Source organism: Hippoglossus hippoglossus, chromosome 22 (genome assembly GCF_009819705.1).
Source record: "Hippoglossus hippoglossus isolate fHipHip1 chromosome 22, fHipHip1.pri, whole genome shotgun sequence".
Taxonomy (NCBI): domain Eukaryota; kingdom Metazoa; phylum Chordata; class Actinopteri; order Pleuronectiformes; family Pleuronectidae; genus Hippoglossus; species Hippoglossus hippoglossus.
The window spans coordinates 14,544,356-14,561,513 of NC_047172.1; the positions used below are offsets into that span (position 1 = coordinate 14,544,356).

Below are 17,158 nucleotides of genomic sequence, written 5' to 3' on the forward strand. Positions count from 1 at the left end.
CTGTACAAAATGTTCATTTATCTCACTCTTTGAACCATTGTGTAGTGTTTGAGACAATAAATATGAACGCTGCGCTAACTTCAGTTCTGTTGAGGCCATTCTGACTGTGCTGATATTTCATTCTGCTGCTATCATCAGTGGGCTCTTATTAGTTTATTATTACTAGATGTTCTAATAGCATCATAAACTACTCCGATACAGACGAAAATGCCAGGTCGGGCATCGGCGAGTACGCAAATCTATGTACAGATCCGTTACCACGACTTTTAAGTAAGTAAGTAAATTAGTTTCACGCAGATAAAACTGCACTTTTCTTTTCCTGGAAATCACTTCTTCTTCACCACATTAAAACAGCGGTTATGCTTTACTGACATTGAGGTGAAAGGAGTGATTTCTGGTAGTGTAGCGTTAGCCAGCTAGCCAGCTAGCTAAAATGGCAGCAATTTGGCAATATTTCTCACTGTAAAGTCCCACAAGTAAAACGGCGACATGTACGTATGCAAGACTTCAGTTTCGAGGGGTTGTCCCCAATTACAACTCTAGCAATCTCATAAGGAACCATCATAAGAAAGAGCACGAGGAGGTCACCAACGCAAATGGGGAAAAAGGAAGAAAAGCAGCAGATATCTTTGGAAACAAACATTCGAATGACGTAATCAATTCGACAAAGACGCTCCCAAATTGGTACTCGTATTGGCCGATATGCAGTCAAGGTATTGGTTTTGGTATCGGGTGGGAGGAATTGGTATTGGAACATCTCTAATAATAATAATAATAATAATAACACATCTGTCATACATGGCACAACTTGTTTTTGATAGATATTTCGCTGCATACAGTTCACTGCGGTCCCTGATTTCCATTTTATGTTTAACATAAATGTCTAAGGCTATTAATTGATCAAGAATTGATCAAACACATTTAGCTATATTTTCACTCCAATACGACACTCCTTCATTCAATGTTCACATACTTTTCACAGAAAACTCAATTCCAACTGGTACTACTCTGTGGGCTCAGCAAATTGCAATTTTCCTGTAAAACTGTACAAGGGACTCTTTCTGCTCACTTCTCTAAATGTAACACTTTTTACACCTTTTAGCATCATCATACTGTAAAGTAACTTTGGTGTGTGTTTTATTTTAGTATCAAATTGGTAAACTGTATTCACAGCACTAAGCATACACACTTAAAAAATTCCGTAACCTCATTATTGGTGACATACTGATTTGAATATATTTTTGATTGCATTGTTTCCCACTGTTTACCACCTGATGCCTGGTTGCCTAGGTTTCTTTACACAGATAAATTACTTGCACTGTTAATGACCACCAAGTTAAATATTGAATCCAGATTGAATGCATGCCCCCATAAGGGGGCAGCAGCGGTCTCCCTGGAGGAGGCTCAGTAAACTGTATGTACACGACTAGGATGAGGAGTCTTCCTCCACAGGGTGGAGAGCGTGTCTCTTCAGCAGCGTCTTTAAGATCTCCACCTCCCGCTCGGTCTCCTTCAGCTTCCTCCGTAGTGTCTCGTTGGCTTTCTGCAGCCTCTGGTTGTCCTGGGAAAGACACAGAAGATTTGTATTGACACAGCTGAGGTGCCTTCAAGAACCGTGTAGAGAAAAATGGAAACTTTGGTTTTGATACGCACTGAATCTAGAGATTCATATGTAGGTTTGCTATCCTCCTCTGATTCTTTAGGCTTTTGCATGACAGAAGCTCTGTTTTCCCACTTGGCACAGTGTTTCCTCTGGGGTACCGGGCTGGGACATGAGGTGAGGGGGGGCGCTGCTGGGACTAACAGTGCAGGCTGAGAGCGACTGGCTGAGGGGGATGCAGCGAAAATCGGCTCTGTCTGGGTGCCACTGTGGACCTTCCGGGGCCTCAGAGTGGAGGTGACTGGGGAGTCCGGGCTCCAGTCTTTGCTGTCATCAGGTGGATAGGGGAAGGGACAGTCTTCTGAACCTGAAGAGTGCGACAGGAAGTTATTATTCCTAATGAGAGATATTAAAACTTTCCAATTTTCATGTAGGAGAATAATACTTGAAACAGTAGATTTTGAAACAGAAGCCAAATATCACAGATCTGCAGTTGATCTGCAGTTGGAGCCATGCTGGTCACTCCCAGGCTGTGGTTTGTGACAAAGAGCTCCCACACTTAATGTCTCTGTTCCCCAAAACCGAAACACACTACCTCTTCTTTTAAATCTCACCTCAAAACCTTCCCCTTTTTGAAATCTTTTAACAATGTTTGATTTGCATTTGTTTAATTCATTGTTTTTTATCTCTTGTGGCCAATGTTCTTTTAGTCTATATTTTTAGGTTTTACTTCTTCTTGTTAATGCACTTTGTAACATTGTTAAGGAAAGTGCAATGTAAATAAAGTGTTATATTATTATCATAAATAAACCACACAACAAAACATCAAGTTAGAGATGTAATTTATACATCTATAGATACCAAACCCTCTCTATAATTTATAGTGGGGGCTCTGTTAATATAGTCTCAGTGTTTTTAAGATGTTTCTTGTTGTGCCAATCCCTTTTAAGTAAAACTGAAAGTATTTCTGCTCTGAATACAGCAGCCTTCTTGCAGCCGGTGGGTGTCTCAGTATTATTGTAAATGAAACGACTGGAGGGAAATAACCCAGACTGTAGACCCTGCACTCCAGAGTTCTTTACTTTCAGATGCTGCAAGCTAATGTGAAGCTGCACTGTGTGCCAGGCAGTGGCTGCACGATTTCTAGAATAATCCCAATACGGTATTTGTGACAGTTCACAGCCACCAGATGGCACATAGCATAAAGATTTAGTGATTATAGATGTATGTTGTGGTCTTCATAATTTGTATTTGTTGTGACTGTGATTAAAAATAGCATGTTTTTAAATGGGACTCTATATATATATATATATATATATATATATATATATATATATATATATATATATATATATATATATATATATATATATATATATATATATAAATAATGCTGTGAAAGAACCCCATCACCTCTACCCACCCTCATAGGTGCCTGCGGTGACGGGCGTTGAGCTCGGTGTAGGACTGTCTGTGGCATTGGACACTTTGGCGTTCTTCTTGCACTCAAACGCCACCTGGTCCTTGCACAGCTTGTGGCAGTTCATTCCACAGTCTGTGCAGAGCAGAAGAATGTGCAACATGTTAGAACAGGAATCAGCGACAGTCCAACTTTGACAAACTGACTTCTGTTTGAACACTATCGGTTCTGCAAATGCAACTCTCAGACCTTTGCATGCTCACTGCAAATAGTTCTCGTCTGTTTTGAAGGTTGGGGGAGGAGTGCAAATTGTGGTTCTGACTGCAAACATTCTGTTTTTGATGTGCTGCAGGGTTCAGCTCGCTATATGCAACATAGAAAACCACAGTGCACCTTCCTAAGATAGCTTCCCTTTACCTGCACTACACTGTCTACAACTCCTCGGCTTGAAAATCAAGCACGATACCGACAATTGGCCAAGAAATGAAGCTCTGAAGTAGCACAGCGGGTAGAGTGCAAAAACTACCTTTGCATCTGTAGCCTTGCTTGATGACACCCCACAACTGTGAAGAAGACAATGGAGAAAAAAACACTCAATAATAATGGAATATACGCAAGATTAAATGTGATAATGGTATTTGCAGTGACAGTGATGTAATACAACAGTGTTTGTGTCTCAAACAGCTTCATTCTTGAGTTTGTGTGCTGACTTACAAATCCTGAGCAGTTGTCGCAGAAGGTGGGCTTCATGTAAGTGGTCTCCTGGAATTTGTGGACAAACCCAAGTCCCAGTTTGGAGCAGAGGACGCTGGCCCGCATGAAGTAGGCTGTGATCTCCTCTCTGCTGATGAGGCCTTCCCTGGACAACCCCAACACACACAGTATATGTAAGAGAGGAAACTACTGGAAATGATTTAACTTTTCAACAGACATTTTTAGACCTGATTTATTTATGACTGCACCCACTCATCTGCCCCATGTGCTAAACATAGAATGCCACTTTGTCACTGTGTGATGTGAAATCATGGTAACATTAACTGTGATAGTTGTCATGTTCAGGAATCACATGCAACACAGGGCGTGCATGAGAAATAAGTTAGTGGTGGGGGGTATGGTTAGTTCTGCAGCTATTATCTGTTTCCTGTTGCTCCGCTCATCAGAACAAATACCACTTTGGCTTCCTCCCCTCTGAAGTCACAATTGTGTGTGTGTGTGTGTGTGTGTGTGTGTGTGTGTGTGTGTGTGTGTGTGTGTGTGTGTGTGTGTGTGTGTGTGTGTGTGTGTGTGTGTGTGTGTGTGTGTGTGTGTGTGTGTGTGTGAGACCTGCCAAACACTCACTTCTCTTTGTCCATGACACAGAAGGAAAATGGAAAGCTAGCAGCAATTTTCTCAAATTCCTCTTGAGAAATGAAACCGTTCTCGTCGTGATCGTAGTTCTTAAACACAGACTGCGAAAGACAAGAGGAAAAAAACCCTTTGGTGCTGGCCTGATCGTGAACAATGGCCACAAGGGCTGGCTGTCATAGTGACGGCGTGCAGAAGAATAGTTAAAATAAATATTATTGTTATATAACAGTTTTAGTCAGCAGCTATGCGGAGGCTACACTTTAAAACGGAAGCACTCACGTCCACCATTCTCTGCACATGTTTGCTGATGGTTCGGCGGTCCGGTTTGGGAGCCACTCCTGATGCCCACTCCACAACCACAGGAGGTCTTGAGGGGGTGGCTGGCTGGTAGAAAATTAATAAGTCGTTACAAATCAATATGACATATATTATATAAATATAAATATATACAATATTATCTGGACAATTCTTTGAGACTAAATCTATGTTAGACAGTGCTCTTCAGTAGCAGAAGCAACTCAGTTAACTAAGGGACAAATACAAATTTTAAAAGCCAAGCTAACTGGTTGCTAGGTGTAGCCATAGACTGTCAATAAGATGGACAACATGACAGCTCCCAAAAAGTGAAGCCAAAGTGTCTTGATTGCCACTTGTTGGCTGTTTGCAGTATAGGTCATAAACCCTGCCTCCTCCATGCTTGTGGATGGGACATGGATCAACTATAAAGTCAAAGTAAACATCAGTCAAATTTTTCTGAAAGATGATTTCTGTCATCTTTGGTACTTTTATTCATGGTTGACAGCTGACACTCACGATTAATTTCTGGATAGTGGGAGAAAGTGGTGATTCATCGTCCATCTTTATATACAGTGTATGACTGTGGCTATTTAGTGTCCAGGGTGCTATCGATAATCTCAACTACTCAAGAATGTGCCATCCCCAAAATATCAAATTCTTCAAGACTTTTTCATCTTTTGCTTTTATCCTTTAGCCCTATAGCTAGTTAGGTGGGTATCTGGCAAATGACAGGCTAGCTGTTTCCCCAACAGTCTCTAAGCTAATATTCATCGATTGCTGTATCTTCATTTTTACTGTACGGACACGTTAAACATCCCATCTACTGGTAGATAACAAAGAAAATAAACATGTTATTCATCACTCACCGGTGCTTTACAGTTCTTGGGTTCCCTGGTGTAAGACAATTCATAGATCTCATCCTCTGTGTAATAAAGGTCCAAGGACAGCTGTGGGGAAAGAGCGAACACATGTCAGCACATGGCTTGTAAACAGAAAACAGAAAGAGCGCTTTGTGTCTCCACATTTCTCCTTGAAACATGTTTTTGATGAAGGCCAATTGGGTCACAGGCTAACTATTGTCTGTTCATGGGCATTCTGTTGTTCAAGTACGATTAAAAGCACACACAGCACACAGATAACACAACAATACAGCAATCTCAACTCACTCTGTCACACTCAGTTCGTCACCCACACACTCATAGATACTAGTCTCTCATCCCACCCACACTAGGGCAGACAATCCACATGCTGTAACACCCTCATTTGCATCTGTGCCTGCGTTCAATGCAATGCAGTGATTCACACAAAGCTTCATAATAGTTTTTAAAAAACAAACAGAAAGGTGAACAACCGTCAACAGATGGACAAGGTCCTTGTTGGCGTCCAGCCTGGGTGGGATCTGCTGGAGCTGGATCAGCTCGTTGATGTGGCTGTAGATGGCCTGGAGCTTCTGGACGTTGACCTTGTTGTCCTCTACGTAATCCGACATGGCCTCATTGACGGAAATAAGGTCTTTGAGGTGGACGCCCAAGATTGGGATTTTAAAACCTGTACACCTGCTGTAAGCTTGTCTATAGTTGTCATAGTTTCTGCATGAGGACAGCAGGTCAGTCATCTCATTCAGCACCTAGGGATTAAACAGAATTTATTTCAAAAGAATAATATGAGACTCCTCGGCTTTTAAATCCTCGTCGTAGGTGTTTAGTTGTCGTTTACCTTAGTGACCTCACTAGGTACATGTGAGGTTGTGTCTTTCAGTCTGGAGATGGAGCTGTGACAAAGGCCCCCCACCACTGCCATTAATGTGTTGTAGTTGTGCATAAGATGTAGACTCTAGAGGACACACACATAAAAACACACATCAGTCCATCCACGCGCACACATATAAACACGCACAATTAAACTTGTTCCAGGTATCCCTGGTTATATGATTCACAACACTGCCATTACATAAGCCACTTACATTGTTGGCTTTTCTTATGCTCTGATATCTCACTCTCTTTTTGAAAGTGCCTTTCCCTCTCGTTCAGTTCTCTAATTCGTGCTGTCGCTGGAGCATTATGGTGTGAAATTCGTTCCCACACCCGTGGGATTTGAGGTTGACAGCAGTAAGCAGCAGCAGCAGTCTGGTGCATTAGTGTTACAGTGCAAGAGGCCCCTCCAGAGTAAAAGCCTGCCTAACGGCTCCTTTACGCCAGCACATCACCTTCTCAGCAGGTCGCATGCAGCTTCATACTGAAGTGGTTTTAGCAAGACAAGGTCTGATCGGCAGCTACTGTCATGAGTGTCTCTTTTCCACTTCCACTAACTCAATGTGCGAGTGCACTCTGCTTGACGACTCCATTAGCTTGCATTCAGTTAATACTTTTCTATTGGTAAAATCTTTGGATATGCTAAAAGGCTGCAGCAGAGCTCTCGAGATTCATTACCACATCTCTGTGAATACGCATTATGCAACTACCAGTTATGTAGCGTCTACAGTGTGATAGGTAGTCATTTGTTAAATAATGTGCGTGAACAATAGCACGTAGACGCAAGCAAAAAGAAAAAAGTGTAAAATATGGTTCCCTTTTTTTTCCCCCGCTAAGTGAGGAACAGAAATTGTAAGAGCAGAAATAGTGATGGACTGATTTAACCACTACCTTTGCAACGTGGATAAACTTGGTGAAAACCTCAGCTCTCAGCTGAGCGGTCGGTCGGCTCAGCACCATCAGCTGAACCCACTGGGAGATACCATTACACAGTGCAATGGAACGCTCCATCGCGGGGATGTCCTTCATGCAGCAGCTGCGAATGTAATTCTGATAGTCTACAAACTGATGGAGAGATCAGAGACAGGAGCGTTAACTGCTGCACGGAAACTGCAAGGCATTTCCCCTGAAGAGGAAATGCTCAGTGTTTTTTTACATGTTTGAATTGTCATGGTCGTGTATACTCACTGAAATCCTGCAAAAAGATTTAAACTCCAAGAAGGTGAGGTGCTCGGCCAACTCGATGGGCTCCAGGTGATCGAAAAGAAGAGAAACCTTCCTCTTTTTACTGCTGTTGGCTTTAATCTTCTGGCTGGCCTTCCACGACCAATCTCGTTCATTTCTACAACACACCACGGAAGAATAACATAACCACATCTACCATCGGCAAAGGCTGCAATGCTTATGAGTTCTAGGGCTGGGAAAATTAGCCAGAAATTATATTAAGTTAATCGTTTCCTTTTCAGTTGATATCAGTAATTATGAATGTACCAGGATTATTATATTTTTACTTTTAAAGACAGATTTTTGCCTCTGAGTGAAGGTTGTGGGTTTACACTTTCTTATTGACAGAGGAATACAAATGATGTATCGATATATATTGGACTTTAGTTATATTGCTATTGATAAAGATTATATTGTGATAATTATTGATATTGTTTTGTCACCCAGCCTTATGACAAAGTCAGTAGTTAACAAATCTACAACAAATTTTCAATAAAAAAATATATCAGAATGCAGCTAGTAAAGGAGGCAGGAAATTATGCACATTGCATTTTCTATTTCATGTAATGATACTACCAAAACATTTTTTTTCATTTGAACAGAGCAGGAACAATTACTCAATTAATTAGTTGACAATTTTGAAATAAAGCTAGATAAGTTCATTTAAAATCATTTAAGCAAAATATTTAAAAAATATATTTGCTGTTTCAAGGAGTCCTTCAAGGATATAAACTAAATATCTTTGGGTTTTGGAGTCTTGAAAAAGTAATTTCAAAGACATCTACATATATTGCCTAAGAAATTGCAACACATACTTATAGTTTTCTATAGATCAAAGTTTCTAAAAATGAGAAAATAATGCCGAGTTTACTCAGTTGTTAGCAGTGTTGTCAAATGTGACGTATAGCATCAATTGGAAAAGGACAATCAAAGTGTAAAACCTAGTGTGTCTGATGTCAAGCAAAGTGACAAAAACCTCAAATCTACTCTGAAGCTACTTCCACATCCTAAAAGTTTGTCTGTTTTCCTGATCGTGACTGATTTCATGACTTTCCACGACTGAACAAACAACTGAGAGTCGTGTCTCAGTCACCAGCTGGTCAGACATTAACACTTACATCCATTTGGTCTCTAGGAGAGAGCAGAGATGCTCCTGTCCCTGCTCCCTGATCAGCTCCCGGAACTGGTTCATGCTGTCTGACAAGCTGTGGTGCAAGCGGAACATCATCCAGAACTCCTGGATCCAGTGTCTGGAGGTCAGAGATGATATGTGAATGATAGAAACACACAGAGAGGGACAGACTCTGACAATGTGTCATTGTGTTAGACTGACCTGATGAGGTAACATATCCTCTGACACTCTGTTGCCTGCTCATTGTCCATCGCTGTTTTGAATGTAAGGACTTTGGTAAAGGAATAATATAAACAGATCATTCTGAGTTGTTGTTGTTTGTTGTGTCATTTTCTGAAAGTGGTTCAGTTTCAGCCACACTTTTGATTTAGGTGAAAATATCTCGCCAGTGAATGGGCTGATCTCAGACGTTATACATAACAGCTATGTAAAAATTAGCATATGGTTCCCTCCCACAAACTAACAACGACTGAGTAAAAACTATAGAAAGTCAACTAAAAGGCAAACAAGTGACATTTGGAAATGTGGGAGGAGGCAACTGCATGAGGCGTATGAAAGCATCACTGAATGAATCATGCTGGCATGCAGAGGTAAGTGAAGAACAGAATGTAAGAGAAAATACACAATCAGTGTTTCATATTCTGAAGAACTAACAGTTGATTAATATGCATTGTTTAGTCGCAGGACTCAAAAGATGTTTTTAATCAATGGCGTCAGCCGTAAGATCGTGATTCATTGCTGCGGCCGCTCTGCCCTACATTCTGCACTTGTTGACCGAAAACAACATTATCCTGTGAATTTATATACAGTACACACAAAATCATTTTCTTGTTATACGCAGCAGCTTTTATAAAGGGACTAACAGCACAGCTCTTGAATGGCAGAAATCGGCTTGAAGTGATGCACATAAAAAGGCTAATTGCGTCATGGGAGCAGAAGATCTGCCCACGCAATCCCAAGGCCAGACGGCGATGAAGGCTGTTAATGGCCCCCGTGTCTCTTCCCTGGTCCTAACCCACACGCTGCATTTATTTGATGTATCCTTTTGGGTCTTGGGCTCAGAATGAGAGGGTTAAAAATAGCAGAGGGGGCCATTCGCTGTTGCGTGCAGTGACGTGGGTTCATGTAAGCGAGGGTCCTCTTTAACCAACGGAGGGTCTGTGTTTATATATATATATATATCTATAGCTGAAGAGGATTTGTATGTGAACGAGGCAGAGGTAATTAACACCTGAAACCCCAAGGCTGCTCTCCGGGCCCGTGAGCTCCTCTGAGAGGCTTCATGACGCCACTGCTTTTTCCTGAATAGAAGTATATGGGCCCTCAACTCAAGTAACCAGACATTACAACAAAAACATGCTTTTTTTTTTTCTTGTGTGACGTGGAATATATGAAAGGGACAGAATCGAACAGAGACTCTGATTCCCTGGCTGTTATTAAAAGCATGAGAAACACAGAGTCAACGAAATTTACACAGTGCTGCTAAAAATGGTTAAATAACAGACGTGACGGGTCTACGTGGCGACTGACACCAGGAGTAAACACAAACTGCCACTTTCCTATCAGAGTTTGCGCTGACAGCTCCTGGCTGCGTTGCAAGCCAAGTACAAGCTTGATCGCCCGTTGCTGTTGACAACGAAACAAAAGCGGCACACAGGGAGCCAGTGATCTGACCCCTTGTTACACTTGGTGCTCCAATTTGGCCAGTGAACCGTTGGAATCATCTGTAGCGCTTAGAGCGTCACCATGGGCTGTTGAAGGATATAGAGTAATGAGTTTGTCCAGCAGATCGCTGGAGGAGATGAGGAGACGGTGCATGGTGAGGGTGATGTTCAGCAAGTGGCCGCTCCCGCATACGCAACCGTTTGAATCTGCAAGACAGAAACGCACACACTCGAGTCTTTGCAGCAGAGTGGAGCAGCATTACAGGACAGCATGTCATCTCCTCGAAATAAAACTTGTGTCAGTGACATGTGGTTTCCCCTGAATACATCAACCGAGAATCACATCTTGCGTATGACGCATCACATTTGTGTGTTCATACTTGTGCTTCAGCCATTTAGCCTCCCTGCAATCTGTGAGGCTGAGTGTTTACAATAGATGTACACTTAATATATTTTGGTTTGTCTGTAATCATTTAAATATTTAACTTATTTGAATTATAAGGGTTGAAAATAATATCATTACACAAAGTTTACTGGAAAGAGTAACTGGATATCAGTTATGATTAATAGCAGCTTAGAAATCTATTCTCAACAACTTTGATCATCAATTAGTCATGTTTACAAGAAAAATATCTCTCAAAAAAAGATGAGATGACGACAACTGAATTTTACTGTAAAGCTCCAGATTTATCCACACAGACTTAGATTAACCAGGTAAGACAGATGACTGACTGAGCCTGTTTCTGAAGATGATCCTCTGATCATGTGAACCTCTTCTGCTTGTTTCCCTCATCTTTTGCTCTTCCTTTCTCATCTCATACATCACGGTTTGGTTACTCTCTTTGTGACCAGAGCGTATTTCCTTATCTGTCCCATCTGACTCTATGCAACATCTGACATCTTGAGACCCACAGAGAGGGAGAGAGGGAGAGAGGGAGGTTTTATTTTCAACCACTTGTTGAAAAGAAACAGGAGATGAGTAAATTAAAGTTACCACATAATAGTTGCATCATGCCGCCGCCAACCAGTCAAATAACAACATATACGGTCACAATCGCTCCCTCTGTTGCTGAGTCGAGTAATGAAGTGTTGTTGTACATTATGATGTCACTGAAAAGGTGCCCTTGGACCTTTTCAATATAAAATGTCATTGCTACATCACTTCATCCAGTTAAGACATTTGTCTGAAAAACGTGTCATAATTAAAGGAGTAGTTCTTCGGCAAACACTTGTTTCGTGATGTTACAGTGACCTTGCCCTTTGACCTTTAACCCCCAATATATGATCAACACGTGTTTGTGTCCAAGTGAATGTCTGTTCCAGGTGTTCCCTGGATACACACATGAGGCCAAAAATGTATCTTAAGAAGTCACATTGTATTGACGTATAACCTTTAACCACCAAAATCAAATCAAATCATCCTCGAGTGCGAGTGAAAGTCGACTAAATTCCGTCAAGTGTCGCGATCACAGGAATGTGAGGTCACTGTGACGCTGATCGTTGACCACCAAATTCTTTGATTCCAAGTGAGAGTTTGTCTCAGAAACTCCCTTGAGAGGTTCCTGAGATATTCTGGTTATGAGAATGAGAAGAACAGATGAACAAACCGAAAACCCCTCCAGTCACTGCTGTGTCGCAAAGAGGCATAAAATTATTCCAGAACATCACAATTTTCCAGAATAACACACATGCAGTAAATTGGTGGCTGATATATAAAGAGCATTTAACTGTAGCTTGAAAAATGTTATTTATACAGTATACCATGAAAATACATTGAAAGCTTTTTTAATCTTCCTCACTGTATGCTGAAAGAACATTTCCAAAATCGTCAAGCTGAGTATCACTTAAAGCTTTCACAGTATCTTGACATCATCAAGGACATCAGGTGTCTGAGGACCCACTTTTAAACCACATCACCTTGGAAATACCTCAGACGCCATGGCAACATGTTTTCTAATCTTTGTTATCTGTGAGCAACTCACAACTCCAGCCGCAGCTGACTAATCCAGCCCGCATATCCTGCATGGGGTGTGTTTCTGTTTGCAAGACACAGCAGCTACCAGTTAAGCCCAGTAACCTCACCAGTTGAGACAATAGGAGAGTAAAGGAGAAGTGAAACGTTCACTAGTATTCAATAATACATGGCTTGTAAAGTAGCAGAGCTTAGATGTAGTTAAAACATGTGCGTAAAGAAAAACCCACCTGCCTGATTTACTTCGATCTACTCGTGTGTATTAGGTGTGAAGCAGCCGGAGTCAGAACTGTGGCGAACGCACAACAGGAAGTCATGACTCCCTGTCACATAAACAATTGCTCCATCGTTTTTTTTCACAACTTTCCAACCACTAACCCTCCCAGGGTTAATTGCAGGAGGAAATCCCCTCCGGACCGTCTGTTTGGTGACTGGAAAATTAGGAAAGCTACAGCCGCCCGCTACACTGGAACTGTGCGATACTGTATGGAAACAAACACTGCCGAGGGCATGCAGCGCCTGGCCTACTTCTGAGGTTATCTCAGACGCTCATCAGCCACATGCAGGTTTTGGTGTGGCTCCTGGATATTTCCTTGTTTTGACAGGGGCTATCCGTCTGGATGGTCCCTTTGTTTCAGAGGATTTAGAGTCAGATGCAGGATGATGATTATCTCTCTGTGCGCTGTGCAAAACTCTCCATGATAAATCAGGACCCAGTGTAGCTTCATGGATAACACTGTTTGTATGCATGCATGCTTGAGAGCAGTGCTTCCCAACCAGGGCTATTTTTCTCAGTTCTCCACAAAAAAAAACTGTAGAGTAGTTCAACTGTTATAGAAAATATAATTTGCAAACAAATCATGTGCATGTGAATAAATAAGTCTAAACCATTAAATATATCTGTATATATTATAGGTCATTGGTAAAAATAGATTGATTAAAAAGTTATGGATAAATACTTTTCACTAGATCCAGATTTTTATTTTGGTCTGCACCCAACTGCACACACTCAAATAACAGTCTCCTAGACATATCATTTTTTTTCATTAAGATCTATAAATTATTATCTGAGAAATCAATGAAAGTGTTGAATAATGCCCTATCTCTCAATGTGTAAGAACATTTCCTGGATCCGCCCCCTGATCCTAAACCATTTCAAAGTTCTTTCTTGACCCTTACAGTACCACCTCCTTCAACCCAGTTATATGATAATCTGTCCAGTAGTTTGAAAACCTAATCTCCTTTGTGGCGTTAATAATGGATACATACATATAAGATAAGATACAATGTAATAATCGAAAACTTCTTAAAATATACATAGCTAAAGGTAGAGAATAAACAGCTGAAACAGAGGAAAACCACTACAGTTAATGTAATGGTTTTGAATAGTGAACTAAGTCATGAGGAGTTGAAACATCTTGTCTCTGCCTTTCCAGGTACTAATAAGAAATCAAACTTTGACTGATCAGCAAAAAAGCATCCACAATTATTTCGACATTGATAATATTAGTAGAAAAATTATATTAAGTATAAAAGCTATTACAATGAACACATTTGCAACATGTCAGTCTGTGCGTCTGACCAAAAGTACCTGGATCAACTGTTTTACGTCTTGTAAATTTCATCAATTAATACAAATGTAAAATAAATTTGCAACTTGTACAGAGGCTACATGAGTTATGTTGAGTATGATCAGAGCGTGAAGCACAGCGCAGTGCGGCCTAAGAGAGAGGGTGATGATGTCAATAGCTATTGATCCACACCTCATAGCGCTCTGCATTTCAAAGGCTGGGCCAGCATCTGAGGACCACTGCTCATGGAGCTGACCTTTCGGCTCAGCCGGGCTTGAAGCAGCCATCGGGTAATCCTTCAAATAGCTCTTACGTGCACGCTCACATTTGAAAAGGTGGCAGGAGCCACTGACCTCAGGGGTTCGCCTGTGATGTGGGCCAGGAGTATTAGGGCTGAGCACTGTTTTATCAGGAGAGGCCATTCAAGGAAAACCCTAGTCATGACACACTTGATCGTATCTGGAGCATGTTCGGATGAATCCCATTTTTTGCATCGTGACAGTGAGATGATCTTTTGATATTGTACGATGGCGTTCCTTAACTCTGATTTACTCCTGTTTCCTTTGTGAATCAGAAATGAGCAACAGGCTGTTATTACTTAAAATTTCTGCCTCTCTACAGATAAATGTAGTTATGGGATGTCATTTTATGTGCAGCCCATTGTAACACCTCTCCAATGCTCCCGCTCCATTTGTGTAACCAGGCAACGGCAATTTGAATGCCTGTCTCTTCAGAGACGCAATCACCATAACTCTGAGAGCCCTCCAGACAACTTGACGAGGCCAATGATCATCGCTTGATTGATCCAAACTCCAGCCTACTCAATCACTGCTGTGCTTTTTTTTTCCCCTTACAAAAATCCCTCTATTAATCCTGCATCCAGTTAAATACGACGATAATACAATGACTGTCAAATACATGGCCGTCTAATAGTTTTCACAGCATCAGACCAGCTTCACTGGGAGATATTTCTTCTTCAAAAGACAAAATACCAAACTAAACATTTCCAAACTTGGCTGTATTAGGAGATTCCATTCAAATGCAAAACACCACCCTCCTCTTGTTGAGGGGACCTGCCCGAACTTGTCGGAGATTTTTGCCAAAATGCCAGAAAAGGTGGTGAGAAAAACAGAAGCGTCATAGAAACTACAAACAGTATGTTATCACACATTAAGTGCGGTTTTCAATATCGAGGCTTTCAGCCTGGCACAGACGAGCACTGCAGAACAGTGTGTCTTTCTTCTTCTTCTTCTTCTTCTTCTTCTTCAAAAAGACATCCATAGAGTTCTATGATTACAATATACTGCAACAGTACAAACACATCTACACCTGCTGTGTAATCTGTGTAAACTAAAGTGCCAGCTCAGCGTGGACTTACCAAAGGACTGCAGGCAGGCCTGGATGATGCCCTCCCAGCTCGCCCCCTTGGTGAGGTGACCCAGGGACGTCATGGATTTGGTCGGGGCCGTCTGGGCCGGGCTGGGTCTGTGGAACCTGTGAGGACGTCCAGGTGGAGAAACTCTAGCCCTGGAGCTGCATCTTGGAGTCGCTCTACTTGAGAAAGAGCAAACGCAATAAGGAGGGAGGAGAGAGAGGAGGGTTTGATGTAGGCAAAAAAGTGTGTCTCTGTTTGCCTATGAGCATATATAGTGCGTGTCTTTCAAACCACGCTATAATGAGACCAAAGATTATTACACATGTGAAGTGTAGCAAAAACAAAACTGTTTAGAGCTATTGTGTGAATTAAAAACCACCTCCTCCACCACCCACACGGAATTTTGCCATTCATTGTTCTCATTTCCTTCCTTTAAATGGGGGGGAAATACCAGTTGATCGCGGACATCCAGTTGAAAGTGAGCAGTAAACAAGAAGGAATTTGTGTGAAGCACTTGAATGCAACAGGTCAGAAAGTTGCAACAAGTGAGATTGGGGAAGCTTTGGACCTGTGGCGCTTTTGTGCGTAAAATACTTGGATGGCCCCAGGAGACAAGGCTGCTTGTTAATACTACAGTTAGATGCAGTCCTCAAAAACCACTCTGACATGCTGGAATGATCAGATCACTGTTGAATGTGTAGGCTGCGCACATTGTAGCCAGAACCACACCTGTAGCGCCTCAGTAAAAAGATATCCAACTTACGCATCGTCCTTCCCCTTCTCGTCCGGACTCGCACTTTCGTTTTGGTGGTTCTCTTTCGACTGACATCCCATGGCGAGGTACTGGGCGACGAGCGGCTGAACGAGGCTGTCCATCTGTGTCCTCCTCGATGGGAGCATCTGATCGCAGTGCTCGGCTCGGTGCGCCTCCTCCGCTCTCTCAGCGGCGGCAGCAGCATTGTGCCGAGTCGTCAATGGACGTTACACAATTAAGATTCAGAGTGTGAGGGGGCGGCCGCGCTGCTGTCACTCGCGCACATTGCGCTCCAGACTCGTGTCCAAAAGTCGTGTTCAGGTTTATGCTTAAATCAAAGAGCTGCTTTGATCAGAGGAGAAACAAGTGAGGCACTCGAAGCAGCACTATGTCACTTTGTGTTACCTTAAAGCAGCAGCTTCAAAATGATGCTACACTGACTTATAGCAGGGAGAATGATGAAGGTTTGATTCCCCACCAGGAACCCGTCCTTGCTCTACTTTGTTCAGTAACTGACTGATAGTTGCAGATTAAATTGCCAGGATCAGGCCCCACAAGTGTATGGAAGCCCCCGTTTCCCTGACTTTGTAAAGTAAACATCCTGTAAGTCAATATTTTAACAATAGATGTTATTCCATTCAAAATAATGACTTACTATCTCTTACATGACTCATTATCTCATAATTTGAATGTACTATTTCATAATGATTTACTATCTCATAACATGACTGATTGTCTCATAGTTTGAATGTACTATTTCATACTAATGACTTGCTATCTCATAACATGACTCATTGTCTCATAGTTTTAATATACTAATTCATATTAATGACTTGCTATCTCATAACATGACTCATTGTCTCATAGTTTTAATGTACTATTTCATAATAATGACTTGCCAGGTCATAATATCTCATCATTTTGATTTAGCATTCATCTTTTTTATTGATCTGTAGATTAAAAAAACAACAACCTAGAAGTCATTCAAAATCAGGGTTTATCTTCATAATTCAGCAAGGAAACTTTAAAATGATCAAGAACACTAAACACA

The 17,158-nt window shown here is 41.6% G+C and overlaps 1 protein-coding gene across 2 annotated transcripts; it reads right to left on the minus strand.

Moving 5' to 3' along the window:
• Positions 1-1,174: 1,174 nt before the first annotated feature.
• LOC117755762 (RAS guanyl-releasing protein 1-like) lies at positions 1,175-16,411 on the minus strand. Of its 2 annotated transcripts, none has more exons than XM_034575815.1 (17): positions 16,117-16,411; positions 15,357-15,532; positions 10,537-10,642; positions 8,973-9,035; positions 8,758-8,889; positions 7,604-7,757; positions 7,307-7,480; positions 6,381-6,497; positions 6,016-6,291; positions 5,531-5,611; positions 4,647-4,751; positions 4,359-4,468; positions 3,735-3,879; positions 3,547-3,583; positions 3,024-3,155; positions 1,654-1,967; positions 1,175-1,561 (listed from the first exon to the last, which is right to left on the minus strand). In XM_034575815.1, exons 1-17 carry the CDS (start codon positions 16,251-16,253, stop codon positions 1,427-1,429), a joined length of 2,394 nt encoding a protein of 797 aa, XP_034431706.1. In that variant the 5' UTR covers positions 16,254-16,411; the 3' UTR covers positions 1,175-1,426. The 2 variants fall into 2 exon arrangements, with proteins under 2 accessions (XP_034431706.1, XP_034431707.1); XM_034575816.1 differs by having other exon boundaries at positions 15,357-15,529; positions 16,117-16,410.
• Positions 16,412-17,158: the final 747 nt, after the last annotated feature.